The 21,498-nt window shown below is 40.1% G+C and overlaps 2 protein-coding genes across 5 annotated transcripts in view; one reads left to right on the forward strand and one right to left on the reverse strand.

The window, feature by feature from the left end:
* LOC132985078 (alpha-N-acetylgalactosaminidase-like) overlaps positions 1–21,115 on the forward strand; it is a 423,896-nt gene extending 402,781 nt beyond the window's left edge. For all 3 annotated transcript variants that reach the window (XM_061052233.1, XM_061052236.1, XM_061052235.1), the window contains exons 2-9: positions 15,697–15,857; positions 17,242–17,378; positions 17,818–18,029; positions 18,110–18,204; positions 18,368–18,529; positions 18,818–19,015; positions 19,110–19,250; positions 20,310–21,115. In XM_061052233.1, coding sequence (XP_060908216.1) covers positions 15,699–15,857; positions 17,242–17,378; positions 17,818–18,029; positions 18,110–18,204; positions 18,368–18,529; positions 18,818–19,015; positions 19,110–19,250; positions 20,310–20,510 — 1,305 coding nt within the window. In that variant the 5' untranslated portion in view covers positions 15,697–15,698 and the 3' untranslated portion in view covers positions 20,511–21,115. The remainder of the gene's footprint in view (positions 1–15,696; positions 15,858–17,241; positions 17,379–17,817; positions 18,030–18,109; positions 18,205–18,367; positions 18,530–18,817; positions 19,016–19,109; positions 19,251–20,309) is intronic.
* On the reverse strand, positions 418–14,995 carry LOC132985076 (adenylate cyclase type 3-like). Of its 2 annotated transcripts, none has more exons than XM_061052221.1 (23): positions 14,927–14,994; positions 13,906–13,984; positions 13,518–13,599; positions 9,423–12,547; positions 8,599–8,748; positions 7,781–7,917; positions 7,559–7,670; positions 7,146–7,273; positions 6,792–6,950; positions 6,543–6,702; positions 6,357–6,464; positions 6,074–6,150; positions 5,494–5,655; positions 5,280–5,367; positions 4,897–5,013; positions 3,721–3,992; positions 3,525–3,606; positions 2,688–2,846; positions 2,219–2,365; positions 1,970–2,086; positions 1,698–1,824; positions 1,480–1,604; positions 418–1,397 (listed from the first exon to the last, which is right to left on the reverse strand). In XM_061052221.1, the coding sequence occupies exons 4-23, from the start codon at positions 10,101–10,103 to the stop codon at positions 1,215–1,217; spliced, it is 3,291 nt and encodes a 1,096-aa protein (XP_060908204.1). In that variant the 5' UTR covers positions 10,104–12,547; positions 13,518–13,599; positions 13,906–13,984; positions 14,927–14,994; the 3' UTR covers positions 418–1,214. The 2 variants fall into 2 exon arrangements, 1 of the variants encoding a protein (XP_060908204.1); XR_009675020.1 differs by having other exon boundaries at positions 1,377–1,397; positions 1,698–1,843; positions 14,927–14,995.
* Positions 21,116–21,498: the final 383 nt, after the last annotated feature.

Here is a 21,498-nt window from a genome sequence, read left to right on the forward strand (position 1 = left end):
ATATTTATGTATTTTCATACCAGTCTTATTATTAATTGTATTCGTTTTTTAATCATTTTCTCCTCTGTCATCTTCACACCCTTACTTAATTTTCCTACATTCAAACGTACATCAGTCTTAAAACAATGATTTATCAGCAACAGCAGACCGTGTTATTTGTATTCTATTACCTGTCAATGTATTTTACATTACCTGTATTTATTTATTTGTCATGTCATTTCACCAAATTAAGCACACATGAAAAAGACTACATGATAAAACAAGCGCTTACAAAAATGGACAATTTTCTTGGCAGCCTTGACTGGGCTTTAGAGGAAATAATACAAGTGATTTGACTAACTGCTCAATGCAAGTGTTTAATTTTATCCTACAGGAACCCTTATTGTCAGACTCAACATGTGTTTTAAAAAAAAAAAAAAATGTTTTCATGTGCAAATAAGTGAACAGACAAATGATACAATGAACAACACTATATTTGAAATTACATAATTCATCATTCAAATTATCTGTATTTATGCAAAAATGTCTAGGCCTTTAGCAATTTATTAGCATTCTAACATGCCAAGACGTAGGTAGTGATATTTGGCATAGATCATTGTTATTCTCATTCTAAATACAAAAAACGTGCTGTAACCCTGAGTTAAAGAAGAAAGAAAAATGATAACAGCTGTGTGGACAGGTGGGGCTTGGAAACAAACTGTTTAGTAATGTATCTGGCTTCATGTTCAGATGACTTGTGTAATTCAGTTTAAACACTCCACTTAACCTACCCACATTGCATCTTCATTTAACAGACAATCTCAAACATTTAGTGCAAATATATTTTATTAACAACATAAATACAGTGTGATTAACCTGTATGGTTTTACAAGACCTGAACCCAGGAGAAACTGCACAAAAAAAAATATTTTTTAAGTCTGTTTTGGTGCTTTTAATTCTCATAGTACTCTATAAATCAAGCCCAAAGTGATAAAAATGCAGGATGGACAGTCAACTGTATCTGACCATTATTTACAGCTATAGAATTTGTTTCTGTTCTTAAATTCCTCTCTGGGAGAAAGGCTATTTTACATTTGTAATGCTCATTATAGTACTAGTTGTCTGAGTGTTTGTACTACCATTTGTACTTCGTTGCTACAGAGTATCAAAAAATATGTGAAGAGCTTGTTCATATGAGAGAAACTGAGCAGAATGGACATCAAGAGTCCAAAGAGTCAAGAAATGTCTCCAACTTGGTGTGGAAGGGCAGTGGTCACTGGACCACATTTGCTGCTGGGTTTGTCTTTTCCTTTCATGAAGAAGGTTAGCAGCTCCCCTTTCCCTTTGACAAAGATGGGACCTCTTCGAATAAAACGGAAGCCATACTCCTTTAAGATGTCATAGCAGTCTTCCACCACCTGAGGGCAGAGTACGGCGTAACATTGAGGACAAAAGAGAATAATAACAGAACACAGCAGTTACTTTTAAGTGTGATTTTACCTGGATGTTTCCCATCACTCCAGTGGATTCCATTCTGCTTGCCACATTGACGGTGTTGCCCCAGATATCATAGTGAGGCTTACGAGCTCCAATAACTCCAGCTAGAACTCCGCCCTTATTAAGACCTGAACGAGATCAATGGGAATATATTTACAAACCAGCTTCTTAATGCACACATGGACAGGCTAACACACACACATGATAGTTCATCCACTGACCAATCCGGAGCATGAAGTTGTTGAAGGACTGTTTGTTGAGGTTGCTGAGGGTGACTTTCATAGCTAAAGCAAAGTCGGCCAGGTCCGCCAGGTGCTGCCAGCGCTCCATCAGGGACTGATCTTCCGGCTATGGAACAACACCACAACTTCACGCTCACTATCATCAGTATTTACAGTACAGACAGTGAAGATAATATGGCACCATGAATTGGTATATCTCTAAAAAAAAAAAAAGAAGAAGAATATAATTTAAAGATTGAAGGTGTTAACACCTTGCGGTTGCTGTATCCATTGGTGTTGCTTTCTGGGGTGAGCCCTGAGGCAGCCATGTAGGTGCTTCCTATTGTCTTAATCTTGGTGATCCAGCGAAATTCATCCCTGTCTAATAACTGGCATAGAGAGTAGACACATGTTAGCCAACGTGACCTGTAAAGGCATTCGAAATCTATGAAGGTTAAGGACATTTGTGACATATGATCTCAATAATTAGAACCAGCTGTACAACCACTGCAGGTACGCACGCTGTCAAAGTCTGAGATGATCTCATTGAGAATCCTCAGACACTCGAGGCCTCCATTGTTGATGCTCTCTTCAGTGTAGAAATCAGAAAAGTTGGGGATGGAGGCGAACATCACACCTATTTCTTCGTAAGACTGGCTGTACAGCTCCTTTAAATGACAAGTGACATGGTGTTAGCTTGCTTTTATTTGAAATTGATTATTTTTCTTTTACAAAAAGCTATATCCCAGTTGCCTAGGTAGGTTACACCAGGGAGCACAAATATGCTATTTTGAAATGGACCACAAGATGGCACTGATATGCCAAGCATTGTGATGAGACACAGAGGCCTTCATCAGATGCAATTAACAACAGTACATTACGTTGCTTTTAAATAGAATCAATCTGTTACTCATAGAATTTCTCTAACTCTGCACTCACTGCCCCTATGCATTAAAATGATACAATGACCTGGCTCATGTTCTTACGTACCTCATCTCTCTTCTTAGATCCCAGGAAGTGTTTGGCCACGTGCTCTGGCAGCATATTGATCACCAGAGCTTCGTTCCAGCGTCTCATCTCGAACACCTTCTCCTTCTGGTCATGGACACCAATCTTCCACAGGAACAGTTTCCTGGACTGTCGCTCCAACTTCATACACAAAGGAAGGAATGAAAGTCGTATAAAAGTAAGATTATGAGAGAAGGTGACTTAGTTATTTGGGGAAAAACACAACATTTTAGAAAGTTTAGAACAGCTGGAAGGGAAGAAGGAAAATTAACTCTTTAGGTGCTGACTTTCAAAGCCTTGGCAGACAGGCAATGGGTCATAGACTTTATATGAAGTTGACTGGAGTGACATCAACCCTTTCTTTTGTATAACCCTTGAGTTCAACATTTTGGCTATCACCATCTTGTCTTGTTTCTGTCCACAAGCAACACTATATATTCAACAAGTGGATATATATTACTAGATCTCTATCCTTGCATGTCTTTGTGGTAGTAACTTTTCAATCATAAGTAGCCAGGGCCTAAAGCTAACACTTCTTTATTGTCACTTTGATTCTTAATGGGACTATAACTTCACATTAACCTCATTCACAGTCAAGAAGACTACAAGCACAAGATAACATTTGACATCATAAAATCATTAGGCATCTTGGAATTAGTACACGTTCCCCCTGCTTGCCATTAAAAAGAATGTAGGTATGAGGCACGTCCGCATTTTCTTCACATTTGAAACCAAGAGGCTACAACTGCTTCTTTTCATAAGTCTCTGGGGGTCAGCACAGTGTGACACATTGTGTGTTTGCCTGAAAAAGTTACTCACGTGTCGGGCAAAGAAGTAGAAGCCAATCATCATGATGATGATCATCATGGTCATTAGGTATTTGGATGGCACTATGGATGTTCTGGAAACACGAAGATAGGGGCAGAGTAGTTACTATAACATACATAAACTGCTTCTACTTTCTATTATTAATTAATGTATTGGCCCAACAACTGTAACAGATAAAGATTCTGACCTGTATGAGGCAAAGTGCATGTAGTCATACAGGTCATAGATGTCCCGCCAGCTGTAGATGTTAACAGCTCCAGTTGCTGTGACAACCAGCACCATGAGGCCCAGTTTAATCAGATGGCTAACCTGAATCAACATGGCGGTGGCAATGAGTGACATCACAGCCATGAAGCTGTAATGCTTTGGGTTCTCCGCACAGCCTCGTTCGCTGAATGACTCCAGTACAGGGCCCGATGAGCTGTTGAAGACTCGGAAGGACGGAGGAACACAGCTCAGCTACAACATCAGAAACATCAGAAACAAAGAGTGGTTTTCTGTCAATGTAAGCCAGTGTTTATAGCTCAGACTTAATTTGATATTTTTCCCTTCACTGCTATCTGCTGGAGAGTGGGGAATGACATGTGAGCCACAGCTCGGATTCAAACCCAGGCCTCCCGCTTGGAGGACTATAGCCTCCGTACATGGGGCGTGCGCACTAACCGCAGGGCTACCAACGCCCTGTGTTTCCACTTTTTCACATTGTAAAATCTGTTATAAACCACACAAAAATAAATGGTTATACTCCGTAGATGTGACCTGCAATGTACAAATAGGACTCTTGCTTAATAAAATAAAAAAGAATTAAAAAAAAATAAATAAAAAATAAGCACTTTACAAAAGCAACAACAGATATATCATTCAAGTCAAGTGTGACTGTCATCTCTACATGACAGCTATGACATAAAAATATGAAGTTCACTTTAGCGTCGCGTGCACCTGTCAGGCGTAGATGCAGCAGTGTGTTTAACAGGCTGCTCCTGTGGGGTCTAGACAAATGAGCCTGCAGGCAGCGAGACAGACAACTAATGGAGCCCACAGGGAGCATGTAGTCAGACACATGAAAGGCAGTGAGAGTTTGATGAGGACAAAGTGGAAACTCACTAAGGGGAAGACACACACACTAGGGTTGGTTGATACGACAGTTAATACCCAGTAATGTTTGACTTAAAGTACCTCGTTTTCTTTTAGAGTGGATTAGCTTAAAACATATCATGAAGCAATATTTAGCAATTATCACAATGAATCTTGTGCTTGTTTTAAGAAATTACAAATACAGTGAGAGGATATATAAGTCATAGGACCAACCCGGAACACAAACATGCATGCAATCAGAGTTATAACAAAGTGTGTTTGTACCAACCATGTCAGCAATCACAGTCATGGTAAGAACAAAGATGGCCGCCATTGCCCAAATGTTTCTGGCCCACCGTGTGCGATCGATCCACAACGAGAAAGACACCAACCTCTTGGAGAACATCTGTGACAAAAAAAAAAAACACAACAATATTATTCAACTATATCCCAGTGTCAAATGCAAATTTTAGAATCTGAATCACCTTTTATCCAATAAATGAAATGTGATTAAAATGAGAAATTAAATGTTGTAGTAATGTTGTTCCCTCTGTATCAGAAGCAGTGTAAATTACTATTGTTAAGGGTATTCAGCCAAAAAAGGTTGTAAAGCAAAAACAATGAATTTATTTACCATCTCTGCAAATATGGATACTAATTTAGTTTTCTCACCCTGGGAAAGATGGCAGCCAGAGAGCAGACTGTGAGTATGAGCAACAAAAACTCTCCTATTGCCAGAGTCACATAATTCACTGCCAACCTAAAACAAAAACATCAATATGTAGTCAATTTGCTGGCTTATTCATGCATGATTTTTTTTTTTTACATGCGTTTGTCTTTAGAAGGGACTATTAAATGCAATAAGATAGAGGCGATGTGAACTCACTCTGGGTCTATCAACACCTCCATTGCCGTGATGAAGAAGAGCACTATGATGCAGCAGCAGAAAGCCGCTCCGCTTCGCTTCTCTTTCTCTGAAGAGTAATGGTCCTCCAACTTCCCGTCCACAAAACGCAGAGACACGCGATTGATCTGATTATCCTTCATTCTGTTAACATGAGAGGAAAAAATACTTTAAAAAGGGCTTGAGAGAGGAAAACAAGACTTTCCTATTAGCAAAACCTGCCTTGGACTTTCAAGTTAAAAGGATGGGTAAATGGACTTGTGCTTGTATAGTGTTTTTTTTTAGTCTTCTGACTACTCAAACCACATGTGAAACCTACCCATTCACACACTGACGGCAGAGTGTCCATCAATATTCACTGATCCTACTCACACACATTCATTTGCCGAAGCAGCGGTACCAATTCGGGGTTAAGTGTCTTTCCCAAGGACACATCGGACATACTGCTGCAGGAGCTGGGGATCGAACCCCCAACATTCTGATTAAGAGACAACCGACTCTACCAAATGAGCCACAGCCGTTAAGAGTTTTTATCTTTTTCCCTTGTCGAACTTTTTCTTACATTTGCTGAGTTTCTCTTTCCTGAAGCTCTTGCTGCAGTCGTCTGTTGATCACTTGTTCCTCGACCATCTTCTTTCTCTGTGGGTTTTCAACGAGACAAGAAAGAGTTTATAGGTAAAATAATCCAGTGAGATTATAAAAATGTCTTTGCATTTCATTGTACAGACGATATTGAGTTTGTTTCAAACCATATTTAACCACTTATAGACAGACCAGTCCATGGGCTACATTGGAGTCAGGTTTATACGGCTACCAAATGATAAAAGACATTCATCACAATTCACCTCGTGTTTGGACTCGGTGGACGTGGATTCGGGTGAGGCTGGGCTCCCATTGGTTGCTGTAGTGTTGATCAACTGATTTGAGTTTCTGTTGGACAATGTGCCTGGTTTCTGAGTGAGGAATATAAGAGGAAAAACTCAGGTAAAGTAATAAAATACATTGACTTTAATGGATTATTAATCACTCACATTTCCACTGAGCCCGTTAGTCATCTGGTTAGACACAAGAACCAGGTATGTGTCGATGCCTTTCTCCTGCAAGTACTCGCATCTCTCCCCTCCCTCCCCCGGCTCCAGCTCAAACTCTCCGTGCAGACTGTCCTTGGTGGTCTGGGAAATATGCACTCTCCTGGGTAGTACACACAAACCCTTTAAATAAAACACCTGAAAGAAGTTGGTTGCTTACCCTACAAGCCAGATACATATTTTTTATCTTACCCAGGGATCCCTCCTGATTCCATTTTATTGGCTACAGTGACGTCAGTGGACCAAACATCAAACTGCCACCTCTTCTGCCCGAGCACTCCTCCCAGCACGGTGCCTGTGTGAACGCCTACACGCATGTCTACTTCAGTTTTTGTCTTCTCTCGCACGTAGCTAGAGCCAGAAGAAAAGCAGAGGATCAGTCAGTGTCCTTGTTGTTGTATACACCAGATTTATAACAAAATAACTGTGATAAAATCAAAATCCTCACTGCCCTTTCCCCTCAACCATTTGCTATCCTTTGGGTGTATTTGTTGTTTTGCAGCTTGCATTTCTTTTAGTTGTTACGTTGATATGATTAAAACTTACGAGATAGCGTCTACCATTGCTAAACCCATCATTATGGAGCAGGCAGCGTGGTCCTCTCTGAAGTCAGGGAGACCACAGATACAATAGTAACAGTCTCCAAGGATCTTAATCCTGAGCTGGTGGTATTGCTGCAAAACAAGCCCAGAGCAAGACATATTGTATATATTAGAGCGAAAGGAGCAAAGAAAAACATTTGCATTATTTAGAAAGAAGGAATTGTGAATGGTTAAGCTTGAAAATGACTAGTTTCACTAAAATTTCTACTTCCTTTACGCTCGTTTCGTTTCCTTTTTTGAAACTTAGCTCATATGTATTCATGGGTATGACTTTATTTCAGTTAAGGTGAACAATAAGTTTCAAAAGAGGAAGAGAAACAAGCATGTGGAGAAACTACAGAGGAGTCAGACACTCACTGCTGCCAGTTTATCGAATCGGGCGAACAGTTCATTAAGCAGCTTGACGAGCTCCTGAGCGCTGCAGGCTGAGGACAGCTGGGTGAAGCCAACAATGTCAGCAAACAGGATACTGAAACGAGAAGTGAAGAGTTTTCACCGTCACATTTACCAAAGTATGACAATTGAGACTCTTAAATCTTTGTAAACTCCGAAGGAAAAAGTTATTTTGTGCCCCCTGACCTGACATTTTCATGGCGGTACATGTACATGGTGTTGAACTGTTGCTGCTGCACCTCTGTCTGATCAGCCTGGTTCTTCATGCCCTGCAGCATCTCATCAGCAATGTGTTTGGGAAGGATGGACAATAACAGATCCTCCTACATGGAGCCACAGATGGAGGAATATGTTAAGTTATGACAGGCATTAAAAATAAAATGTGTTCTTGTTTTTTTGGTAAGTGTCATTTACACTCATTTAAGTAACTAACTAACTAACTAACTTACCAAGCAGCGAAACCAAGGGAGGAGACTTACTGAGCAAAGGTATCTCTAAATCAAACTATCAAAGCAATCTGCAATAGATTTAAAATACTGAGAGCCGCGTGGCATGGGATACATTTTAGCTTTAATATAGAATAAAATGGCGTTGAGGAAACTTTTCATTGTTGCCAGTTTATTCATAATTTTGTTGCACTGAAAATAAAAAACAGTTTGCACAAACAAATGGTCCCTTAGTATTATATTTCTGCATCACACCTTTTTTTCATGCCAAATATTTGACCTACATATAATTTAGAAATTAAAAGCACATGGAGCATAATCCAAATGATGTTGTATCAAAGCTTAATCTGACCATGGAGTCTGGTCCCTGGTGGAGGCTCCGCTGGTGAAAACAAAGTCTCTCTAATCATCCTATTAGCCCTGAGCTGAGGAAACATGCTGTAATGAGGAAGCAGGGTGTTTAACAACACAGGTGTGTTCACCCAAAATAAGAATCAGTACTGTTTCTCTGGGGCAAAGTATAAGTCTGGTTGTGTATTATGTGTTTCTCTAACTAACCTGCTGGGTGCTCTGCTCCTCCAGTGTGAGTTTGACCTCGAGTGACTGACGGGCCTCCAGAAAAGCTGTCCTGTACTTCCTGTCCGCCATGTAGTATGACATCACACCCACTATGGCTGAGCCCAGGTACAGCATCACATTGGCAAATAGCTGAAGGCAGGCGGGGAGAATTTACCACTATGTTTAGCAACCAATTTTACTAGACTAATAAACCAGAACAGTTCCGATGGATGATTAAAATGAAGGTTATAAAGGTTAACTCCACAGTTATTACAAAATATAATTTATAACATTGAGATTAGACATAGAAAGCTTTTTTATGAAGAAAAGTTGGAAAAGAAAACAATACAATCAGTGACTAATTTGGAAAGTGCAGGTAAAACAAAAAAGTTTTATCAAGCATTTACATTTTTACATTTTTTTTTTACCTAATTCTACATTTTTTTTAAATCTATTTTTATTTCATCTCTGGAGCATCATGGTGTACTAGTATACTGTAATGCTTTTGTGCCACCTGCTTAATGATATAATTCACAAAAAATGCATCACGTGGCATCTATAAAGAAAACTACCATCATGTTGGACCCAATATTTTAAGTTCAAAAATTAAAACATTTTTTTTTTAAAGTACATTATTTATTAATTAAAATGATAAATAACAACTGAACAGCCTATTCGATATTGCCTATTTACTTTTATTTAAACATTGTTTCAACCAAACGGTCAAGACACATCACAAAATAATAACATATTTGAAGGGCCTCTTTCCTTCCTGAGTCACAGGTGCTTTGTCAATATCACTGTTACCACGGGGCCATATTTACCTGTCTCACTAGCATGGCCCCCTGCAGATTATCCTCAAACCTCTGAGCCACAGTGACCCCCAGCACAAGCGTGTGGACCCCGCAGGAGAGCGCGGTGAGCAGCAGCAGCGGCACCAAGTTCAGGGGGAGCGTCAGGAAGCAGGAGAAGCTGAAAAACGCCTGCCAGCCCACAGAGTCACTGCCCTGAGGGAAACGCTCATAATTCAGACACATGTAACACAAAACGTGGACGGTTATCATCAGCCACAGTATGTACGGCACTGCTCCGCGCCACACAGGTGAGGAAGGAAGCTTCTGTAGCAGACAAAGCACATAGAGAACTATATCCGCAACAAGACCCACCGCTGCGACCACCACCATCGCCAGCTTGTCCCCAGTGTACACCACCGCGCACATTATGATGATAAAACTGTTAAAAAGAGCCGCAAACATCCCCAGTATTAGCAGGTTTTCTTGTCTCTGTCGGCGGAAGTAGTTTTGGTAAATCCTTTCCAGGGATTCTGGGATGAAAGTGAGGCGCACCGCGCTCGGCAGGCAGCGGCAGCAGCTCGCCTGGAGGACGGTCACCTCACGGGCACGACGCGCGGCGTGGCTGGAGTCACTGGGAAACTGGGCCGAATACTCCACCGAGCACTCCGCAGACTGCTCCGTGTCTGTGGCGTGCACCCGGTTCAAAGACATGTTGATATTTTAAAATGACCCTTTCTGAAGTAATACTGTTATTCCTGGGCTATACAGAGCAACAAAACCAATGGAAAAGTTGTGATGCGTCCCATCTTTGTGCTACTTTTGGAGACACGCTAATTGTTTAATTAATGTGCAATAATCCATCCATGTCAAACAATGGTAGTACAGGAAACAATTCCAACATAAAATGCTCCTAAAATTACTAATCCACATTTTGACCATGAAAAATCACCCTTATTTTTAAATTGTTTTCATCCTTTCGTCATTTTATGATTTCATCAACTTCCTTAAAAGAAGTTTAGATTCTCAGAGTATCTCCCAGTGTTGGAGCTGCTCTTTCCTCCAGGCAGTTTTAGAGGAAAAACTTCTTGCAACATCTTCTTTCCTGCAGCTGAGGTCCTGTGTGCTGCCATGATAGACCAATGTACCCAGAGGAACAGGTGTATATCCATTTCCATACCATACTAGTAAGGGTAATCTGAGTATACATAGAAAAGATGAAATCTTATTTTGAAGCGTGAATCCATAATTTCCTTTAATGCACAGATGACTCTACTGTAAGATGCTCTCCAGTCTCCTGATGTTGTTCTCTGCTCATCTCTCCTCCCACTCACCCTCCTCTTTCCAAACAGCAAGTCCTCTGTTACTGTTGCTAAGATGAAACCAAAGTAACTGACTGTGACAATTATGTCTTGGGAAATGCAGAAATGATGGCATGAGGAGGGAAGGAAAAGGGTATCATTATTAACTCATAGAAATAAAAAAAAAACCTATGTATTTGTTCCTCTAGCATTTTACACATAAATACAAAGATTGGAATATATTAGTGACTATTCAAAGGCAAGCTTATTTCACATTTATCATTCATTTTATTCAACACTGGTTGTTACAACATTTTGTCTCAATTGTCAATTTTGATCAAAAAACAAATGTGGTTTTCATGTAGTGTCAGTATTCATTCAAAAAAGTTATTACACTTCCTCTCAGTTAAAACCCTCATTAAAAAACATTTATCTGCTCACAAGCAGCATGCAGATTCAAACAAATTGTCAATCAGTCTGTGTGTGCACTTTCCTTTGCTGGTGATTTTCCTATCATACCACTAAGAGTACTTCCTAAAGCCAAAAGTATGGCCACCAGAACTCCCACAGTTCCCAGTTTCCCCAGAGCTGCAGTACCAAGAGCTGCGGCCCCTAGTGCCCCGGCTCCAATAGGTGCTGCTGCCGCGGTGACCGTCTCCATGCCGATTCCTTTAAGTAGCTCTGGCCCCGTGAGAAGGCCCCTTTGTAGATTCACCTGAGTGTTGAATGGGCTCTTGGGTGCACCAAGTACAAAGGCCCCCACTGCAACAATTGTTATTGTTAGAAGTTCTGATGTCGTCAGCATAGAAGATTTAAGTGCTAAACCTCGCATTGCAAGAATTGCACCGCCAGCAACGGAACCTAAAACTACCAAAGCTGAATTTCTTGTTCCGAAAGCTTGGTTTGCTGCAACACTCGCAGCTCCGAGTGACACTCCTGCAGCTGTAGTAGCTCCTAATATCCCCCCTGTGCTACTTCGGGCCCCTAGAGAAACTTGCAGTAAGGCTCTCAAGGAAACTGATGATATTACAGCAGCTCCTAGAGCGACTTTTCCAGCCATGTCTGGACCCAGTCCCACCATGGCCACTGTTCCCAGACCAGCTCCCAGCAGCCCTGCAGATAGAAATGCCACCCAGAGGACAGATTCCAGCATTACAACCACCTCTTCTTCAAGCACCTTTTCTGCTACACCTGTACATAAACCTATACAAAACCCCAAGATCCCCACAAACACAGAGTAGAAGAAAATCCTCTCCAGAAATTTGCATCCAGTTTTAGATCGTGGTCTTTGTGTTGTCTGATCCATTAGGGCCTTTCGAAGAGCACAAAGCAGGGAGATGGTAAATCCCATGCTGACAAGTCCAGCTATGACACCCATTCTGCCATAAACTATGCTAAGGTAGAGAGTAGCAAAAATGATTAGCAGGGCAGTGGTCATGTCGTTAATGTTTGAATATGAGTAGACTACAACTACCAGAATGCCTTGGGCTGACATGTAGATCCATGGTGGAAGGAGGCCTGCTAAAACTCCACTTCCAACAGCACCCAGCACGATGAAAACTCCCATTGTGACCTCCACGAACCAGGGCATTCTCAATCCCCCTTTATTCCACAGCTTCATCCCCATGGCAGTGAGGAGGAAACCGCTGCCCAGAGAAATGAGCACAGAGGTGAAAACGAGGCACGCCATCACCACCCCAACACCTGTGGACCCAGCTCGTCCTGCAGCCCGAGTGGCAGCCGACAGCAGGACGTCATCTTCAATCAATGTGGGCTCTACTGCAAATAAAGCAGCTTCTCCAAAAGCAAAACCTGCTGCTGCACTCTGGAGGATTGTCTTTAATGTTGCAGAAACACCTGGGAGGACAAACACAGGAGAATATAGGTATTGAGAAAATGCACTTAATTAATTTTCACCACTGGTTGAAAGAAAATAAGTAAATTTACCAAAAACAAAATGCACATACATTCTAAAGTACATTATTATTCTTGTTAATATTATAAAAAGGGAGTTGGCAGAAAAAGGAAAATCTATCTATCTATCTATCTATCTATCTATCTATCTATTTTTCACTTTATCAAATGTATTGGACAGCTATGAAGTAGTGTAGTTTAGTTTTTTGCACATAAAAGATTTACCAAAATAAAACATGATTAATGATAAAATGAATTTTGTTTTGGATCAAACTTCCCATAACTATATAATGTACTCAAAATGATATACAGTATATGCACTTTATATATTATACATTTTACATTATTATGCAGCACCAAATGATTTCACTTGTAGTTCTTTCACATCTGGTACTTGAAGTATATTTAATCATAAATCTGAACTTTTGAAAATTCTTACTTGTATCAATTTACTTTTTGTACTGTGGTATAGCTACTTTCAACAGAGTACAGTTTCTGTATACTTCTTCCTCCTAAATGAATGAGCTGCTCTTCGAGTGTTATTGACTGCGCCTGTCACTTTAAGAGGAAAATGAAAGCACTTGAGTGTGTCCATGCTGAAACTTAAAACCAGGAAGTCTGTCTGTAATACGACATAAAAACAAACATTTCAGCAGACCATCTCACCACCTACACGCTTCAGTGAATACATGTTTTTTTTTTATCTCTGCATAAAACGTTTCTTATTCTACCAATAGTCATTTTAGGAATCACAAAAGCAACTCTGTAATAAGGCTGCAGCTTAAAGATCCTCTTCAGACATTAACTCTAAACTCTCTGTCAAACACATTAAAGCAGCTGCATGGTTATCTGATACAATGTAAAAAAAAATACAGTTACTGATGTTATTGCTGTTTTTATTACATATCCTTACCCTGGCTTGTTTCTGTCATGGCTCCTGGTGGCTTCTGCTGTGCATCAAGCTCAGAGGCTCCACCTCTTCCTGTTTGATGTCACTTTTGACCCCAGGGGGTGGAACAAATCAAGAAACACTTTATTAGTGTTTGTCAGTATGGTAACTTGACTTGTAGGGTTGATATAAATCTGTATCATTAAAAACAATAACACCATTGTCACTATAGTCTATAAAATCATCATCTTTGCAAACTGTCAACCTGGTACCAGATCTAATATATTTATTAAACATGTTCTAGTTTTAAATTTGAGCTTTTTGAATGTTAATGAGAACACGTGAAGATAAAGACGTGTTACATTGTTTTCAATGGTTTAGAAAAAACTAGCTTTTTTTTTTTGTGCAGCACCTGTTGGACTCCGCTGAACTCGGCTCTTGATGCTCGAGGATCAAAAGGATTCTTGACCTACTCATTCGAAATGTGATCCCTTAAAAGAAATTCAGTTTTGTGATGTGGCTTCTGAACACCTTCCAACTATTTATGAGTTTTAACCGCTTCCAGACACAATATCATTTAGATGGATTAGAAGTCCAGACAAACAGATTAAAGCTTCCAACAGGGCTTTGTTTTTTCTTGTACCCTGCCCATTATTCATGTCAAAACAAAGTGGCAACCTCCACACTGCTGCTCCACTTTTATCACTTATTACACGTTGTATAACTCCTATGGATGTTTTACTGTGAAGACCATAACCTTAAACATGGCAATAAAGATCCATCACTTTGAATGATGTTAGTGAACTGCATTAAGTTCACACAGAGGTATGAACTGAATGTGCTGTAGTTTCAGCAGTTGTGCTTTTGAAATAATCAACAGTTTATTCGGGTGTGGTGTGACTCTTTTTTTAACAGGTGCTTTTACAGGCTGTTTTTTACCCAGTTCCTCCACTAAATCTTATGTCCACAACGACATTTGTTCTGTAGGGGTTACCTAAATCCCAGCTATTCTTTCAATACTTTTTTTTGTGTGGATTGCAGTGGTAAATTCAGAACTGCCACATACTCTAAGGGGTAGGATTAAATAAGTTTTATACTTCTTCCTACTCCTTTTCAGGCATATCAATTGAATATATGTAATTTTTCTTTTTTCTTTTTTTGTGAAATAATTTGAACATTGTTTTTTGTTTATTGTATTTTCATGCTTTTCATTTTGTTTTGTATTTTTTATATGTTTGATTTTATTTGATATCTCTGAAATAAATTTAATCAATCAAACTCTACATCAAATTGCATACACTTATTTGTACCCTGCGTTTTTGTAGTCTTTACAAAAACCCTTCCAGGGCTATTAACTGACAAGATATAAGCATTACTAGCAGATGAGTTGGTGTATTATTGTAAAACCCTTAAATTAATACTTCACTTACTACCTTAGCTGCAGTGACATGAAAGAGGAAAGGAACTACACACTTTCCCCCTCCAGCTTCCTGCTTCATGGTCAGCTGACGATACGCCGTGTCACGTGACCGTGGCTTCCCTTCCTGACTGCTGACGAGAAGTTAATTACGCTTTTACTGTTTATTTGAAGGTCTGAGCGGAGTGAACATAAAAACAGAGAGCCGGACTGTGAGCAGACTTCATACATCTTCGACTGCATCCCCTCGACCGACTGCTGGTCTCTGCTTTCAGTAAGTTTGGCTGCAAGATAGTAAGTGTATGAAGCTGAGCAAACACTGACTGTTTAAACAGATTCATGAAATCCACGTGCATTTATTTGTAGTTTTTGTTTTTTTGTCGCTAATTACTAAATACTTCTTGGAAAAAAAGGTACAGTTTTTAAGATAGGTAGAAACAAAAAAGTAAAAGACTCAAATGAAGATAATGTGTATCCTGTTTTGTTAATTCATGCTTATTTCTTCTTTTTCTGACATGTTGTAGGGAAGTTCTGCCCTTTTAATACGTTCTGAATGTTCGTTAAGTCAGCTGGGTGTTTGATGGGAGAAGTCACCTGGCTGGTTGTGTCTTGCTCTCTGAGACAGTCACACCCAGTCAGGTGAGACTCAGGTGGTGGAGTTTTGTAACAGACAGACTCCTGACATGTGGCACTAAAATGTAAACCGATGGCAGTGTCACACCTCGTGCACACTGAGAACACATTGCTGAGCCACTGTACATCTGATTCATCGTTTTGTCTTTGCAGAAATGCATTTGGCAGTGTTTTTATTGGCATCAGTGCTTTCTGCGGCCACCTTTGCCCTCGACAATGGAGTGATGAGGACCCCTCCCATGGGCTGGTTGGCATGGGAACGATTCCGCTGCGACATTGACTGTAAAAATGACCCCAAGAACTGCATCAGGCAAGTGAACATCCTATGAATATCACGCACGGAAACGTAGCTTAATCTTCTCTCAAAAGCAGGGGGACTCTAAAATAAATATTGTCTCACCTTGGAGGGAATTTGAATGACATATCATTAAAATACTGTACACAGTAAATTGCATGGGCATTATGTTGGTACATGTCACAGTGTCACCAACTTTTAGCGTACAGACATGCTCTGAACTTTCTCTTCATGTGAGGTCAAAAGAGATCAACTCTTCCATTTTGGTGTCTGAATCAGCTTTGTGAGATATAACCTTTAGATAAGTAAAGGATGCGGGCAAATATTAGTATCATCCAATCAGACGCATGGCTCAAGAGTAACGCTCTGGTGTGTTGATGGATGACAAACACATTGTCTTGGTGTTGTTAGAGGTGTGGAGCTCTGACAACCAGACCTGTTTGTGTTAATACCCTGTTGAATGAATATCGTCAATGGGCAAATTAAAAATTTATTTACAACGTAGATGCTCTTGTAATTCAACGCCACAGTGACATTAATACAGTTTGTTAAAGCTCCTATGAAGTTTTTTTAAACTGGTTATTAAATTAACGGAAATAAATACAGATGCCTCTTCATGACCTATAAAAGCAAGCCAGACCACCAGTGAGAAGATTGATTATTTCTGTATAATCATTTTCCATGCTCATAATCACTGCCGAGGGGTAGGTGTCACGCTACAGACTTCAGCCTTCTTTACATTTTCAACAGCAATAACTCATGACTAATGTAATGTAACTGTAATGTAAATGTAATGTAATGTGTTTGACTCTTAAAAGGAAGCAGGTGAGATTGTTTTTGTTAAAAAAACCCCTACTTAAACATTTACAGGACAATATCAGCAAAGAACATGTCCTCATTTGTCCTCAGGGGGGTGCCAAAATCAACACAAGAGGAAATGTCCTCAGGAGCTTTAAAGCAGCTTTGATTAATATTCTTACAACAATGTTGAAAGGTATCGGTCCTGAAATTAATCTACAGAGAATTATTACAACAATCCCCTCAGCTATAAGAAGCTTTATAGCATACTTAGCTCATTTAATAGCTGTTTTACCTGCAGCTGTACTGATCAGCTTCACTCTTGCCGCATAGTGTTGTTGTTTAGGAAATGTTGTTTCATTTGCTATAAAAATGTTACTGCAGCAAGGAACATTTCAAGGTTGTTGTCCCCTTCCGCAAACTTTGGCTGTAATTGAAATACTTCTGGTAGAATAACCGACAAACTCATTTTGAAAACTTTTCAGGCTAATAGATTCATTCAACTGAAGCCTTTGACTTGCATCCATCAGATGGCCATCATACATATCATTCCATATGTATTTATATCACCTCCTCATGAGACTTTTCTGTCTTTTTCCAGTGAGAATCTGTTCATTGACATGGCTGACAGACTCTCAGAAGACGGCTGGAGGGAACTCGGTTACGTCTACGTGAACATCGACGACTGCTGGTCCTCCATGGAAAGAGATGAAAACGGCCGGCTGCAGGCTGACCCTAAAAGGTAAAAGTGCAGTATATACTGGATGCTTGTGTAGATTGGGTACACTACTTTCTTTAGTAAGTGCTGACAGAGAAAGACACACACCCACTCACACATAAACAGAAGTGTCTGTTCCTCACTGAAACACTGAGCTGTAACTTTCAAAGCTTGATGGTCAGTAAAACTGTTAAACAAGGTGTTTGAAATGTGACTGTCATACAGTCATATGACTCAAAAAATACAGAGTCAGTAACTTCGCTGGTCCATTGTATACTCTTAGAAATGCAGCATCAGCTTGAACTCGTCACGAGGTGGAAGTGTGTGGATGAAATCGAGGCAAACCCTTATCTGACCACAAATAACAGAACAAGTGGAGTTTCACTGGACTCGTTTAGAGTCCCTCTTTGTTTAATGTGCACTCTGGTATAATGTTACATTTTTTCTCTCCCATCATCCTCAGGTTTCCAGGAGGCATCCCTAAACTGTCTCGCTACTTGCACGACAGAGGTCTTAAGCTGGGGATCTATGGGGACATGGGCACACACACCTGTGGGGGTTACCCTGGCACCACGCTGGACAAGATTGAAATCGATGCTCAGACCTTTGCCGACTGGGAGGTGGATATGTTTAAATTTGACGGCTGTTATTCTAATGCCACTGAGCAAGCGAAAGGTGAGGACAGGATAATTTTCTGTGTGTTGGAATTTTGTTCTTTGATCTTGTTTTACTGATCTTGTTCCTCTCCTGTTTAGGTTACCCTCTCATGTCAAAGGCTTTAAATGCCACAGGCCGTCCTATTGGCTACTCCTGCAGTTGGCCGGCCTACCAGGGGGGGCTGCCACCTAAGGTATAAACAGGAAGTGGTTTATAGATTCCATCTTTCTTCCAAAAATTCCAAATTTCTATCATTGAAAAAAAATCATTAGACTTTTATGTGGATCAGGATTTGTTTTAACACCTTAAATCCACTATTTACACGTCAACTTGTCTTTTCTTGTTTATGCTCTCAGGTAAACTACACTCAGCTGGGCGAGATCTGCAACCTGTGGCGTAACTATGGCGACATCCAGGACTCTTGGGACAGTGTGCTGAATATTCTCGAATGGTTCTTTGAGAACCAGGATGTCCTGATACCTGCAGCAGGACCTGGAAGGTGGAATGACCCTGATATGGTAGGTATCAGGGGCCAGAGAAGGAAAATATGCCTGCACAGTTAATCCATGAGACAAAAAAGTTCATGGAATGACAAGGTTTTGAAAGGCCCTGCACTTGCCTTTTTAACATTTGGTCTTTCAATAATGTGGGTAAAAGTTAAAAAGAAAGGCTTTATTTTCTTGATTGGAACTTCTTTTTTTTTTTTTTAAACATAATGCATGCACATTATCTGGTGCAGGAGCTAATAAAAGAAAAGCTACTGATATTAAATCATACTATATTCCTTTTATCTTCAACCTCCACAGCTGGTCATCGGTGACTTTGGCCTCAGCAAGGACCAGTCTCGCTCTCAGATGGCACTGTGGGCAATCATGGCTGCTCCTCTCTTCATGTCCAACGATCTGCGCACCATCAGCAGCGAAGCACGCAGCATTTTGCAGAACAAAATGGTTATCAGCATCAACCAGGACCCCATGGGCATCCAGGGCAGACGCCTTGTAAAGGTAACACTTTTTAAATGGATACTGTCTTGCCTGTTGGCAAAGTGTTTCTTACTCGTATGCCATTATTCACACCCTGAATGTTTCTCTTCCCCAGGAGAAGAGTAACATTGAAGTGTTCTGGCGCCCCCTGTCGAGCGATGCCAGCGCTTTGGTATTCTTCAGTCGTCGTACTGATATGCCCTACCGCTACCAAACCTCCCTAAGCAAACTCAACTACACCACCGGCAGCTACAAAGTGAGTCCTCTGTAGTCTTCAAGGCAGTCATAGTTTCAGGATTGTTAAACGTCACATAGATAACTGGAAACTGTTCAGTGTCTTTAAGAATCCTTTTTTTTTAACAAGATAGAAAACCTGGAACAACATTCATGTGAAACGGACCCAGAATAGCACCTGTCAGTCGAATATAGATGCATATTAAACTATATATTTGTGTTAAGAATTAAAAGCCGTCTGCCTCCTTGGCTGTTAAATACATTGATAAACCAGAAATTCTGTATTGTAATGATGACCCATCGTTCCAGCAGCTGAACCCTTTTTATCATAGTGCTTTACACTTTATTACACGACTGTACGAACTTTGTTACTGTTTGTAATTATCAATATTTATCATTGTATTAACCATATTATTACAGGGATTCGTCTGATATTCATAAATCCTATTTGAACTTTGAAATTCCTCATGTTTTTTTCTCATTTAATCTCATTACCACAGCTACTTTAAAATAAGAAGGTAACTGTGTGTTTACTTAAGATCCCTCCTTAAAACATGATTTCAACCAAACATATAATAATCATGTCTGTCTTTATTATCTGTGTTCTGCATTGATTTGTCGCACTGCAGTTCTGATCTACTGGACAGACACACAGTTGAAGCTCCTGTTAAGGGTTTTTAGCTGATTCCAATACAGACTGAAATTAATAGTGATGCTTCTTCACGGCCTTCTGTAGCAAACAGGGCTTTCAGCAACAGTTATCTATGATGTCTGTTAGCACAACCAGTGGGTAGGTATTAGAGAATGTTCTAAAAACAGCTGTTCTTTTACATTAGGTACAGAGATGATTCACACTGACTGTTACTTTTAACTGTGGAAAGGAAGAAGTTTGAGATTGTTTGTCAGACAGCACTACTCGTGCATGTACAGGACAAGTTCAGCAGACATAAGATGTACCTCATTGTCAGCCAGGGGCAACAAAATAGACACAGGCAGATGCTTTAATCACATCTGTTTGAAACTACATCCATATGAGTTTGACAGAGGAATGACTCACTTTTGCTCTTTTACTTTCCCTTAGATCTACGATGTCTTCACTGACAAGACCATGATCCTGAAAGACTCCACTAACTTTGTGGTGTCAGTGAACCCAACAGGTGTGGTCATGTGGTACGTCTCTGCGCCTAGCAAACTGAACCGCCGACAGTTCTATAGAGGTGGAAACGTCCAGGATTCAGTCTACACTGGTGATGAAAACGCCAACCCTCGTGTCTTCCTCTGACCGCTCCATGATTGACTTTTTTTAATTGAAAATCACATCATAGTTTCTGACACACTGCAGTGGCTCTTGATTAAGTGTCACATGAACATTGTCCGGTGCTAGAAGGACTTTACTTCTCTTCTTCGCAATAAAGTGCCAATGAAAAGTTCTAAATGCTGTTGTATAAAACGCAGCACACATCATGAATCCTCTTTTAGCTCAGGGACGTGCATTTTGCTTCTATTTCACATGTCTGAAATTCTTCATGTGAGAGTGTCTGAAACAAAACAAACCTGATCTCACTCGAATGAGAGAAATGATTTTAGTAATCGCGGCTTGAGCACTGATCATTGATTGTAACATCAAACCTGGTAACAAACCTGGAAAGCTGCTCCTCCTTTTTGTCTACAGAAGCAGGATAGACTTAAGCTTTTCTAAGAAGGCTGATTTTTAATTGTGTTTCCTTGGAAAGTGTGCTTTGTTTAGGCATAAGGCTTAAGTCTGTCAACATCTGGATGTTGTATTGCTCAGGATAATTCGTATGAATGTGTGTGTATGAAATTAAAAGCTTTTATTTGACATCGTTCAGTGAATGTGTTATTGCCTGAAATAAATCAAACATTTGACTTTTTGTGCTTGTGTTTCGTTATGTTCTGAATCATTTAGTCAGGCTCTCATTGATTATATTCTATGTTTGCTTCTATGGACTTATGCATTTTAAAATTCTGAGGCCTGAACCCAAAATCCTGCAAACAAAAACCCAAAAACACGTGAGGATCTTGTTGAGTCTAGTTATGAGACAGCTGAGACGCAAACAAGTGGGCACAGTGAACATTAGAGCTCTTTGGTTTTGCACTGTCATCAGTTTTTATGAAAGTTTGTGACATACAAGGTTCTGAGTTCAGCCTAGTAGCTTTTCAGGTTAGTTTATTTTGAAAATGTTTGAGGCAGCCTTTTTCTTTTATGTATTCACCTCCATATTACTAAGTCTCATCCTGTGGTTTTACGT

This window comes from Labrus mixtus, chromosome 12 (assembly GCF_963584025.1).
Source record: "Labrus mixtus chromosome 12, fLabMix1.1, whole genome shotgun sequence".
NCBI lineage: Eukaryota > Metazoa > Chordata > Actinopteri > Labriformes > Labridae > Labrus > Labrus mixtus.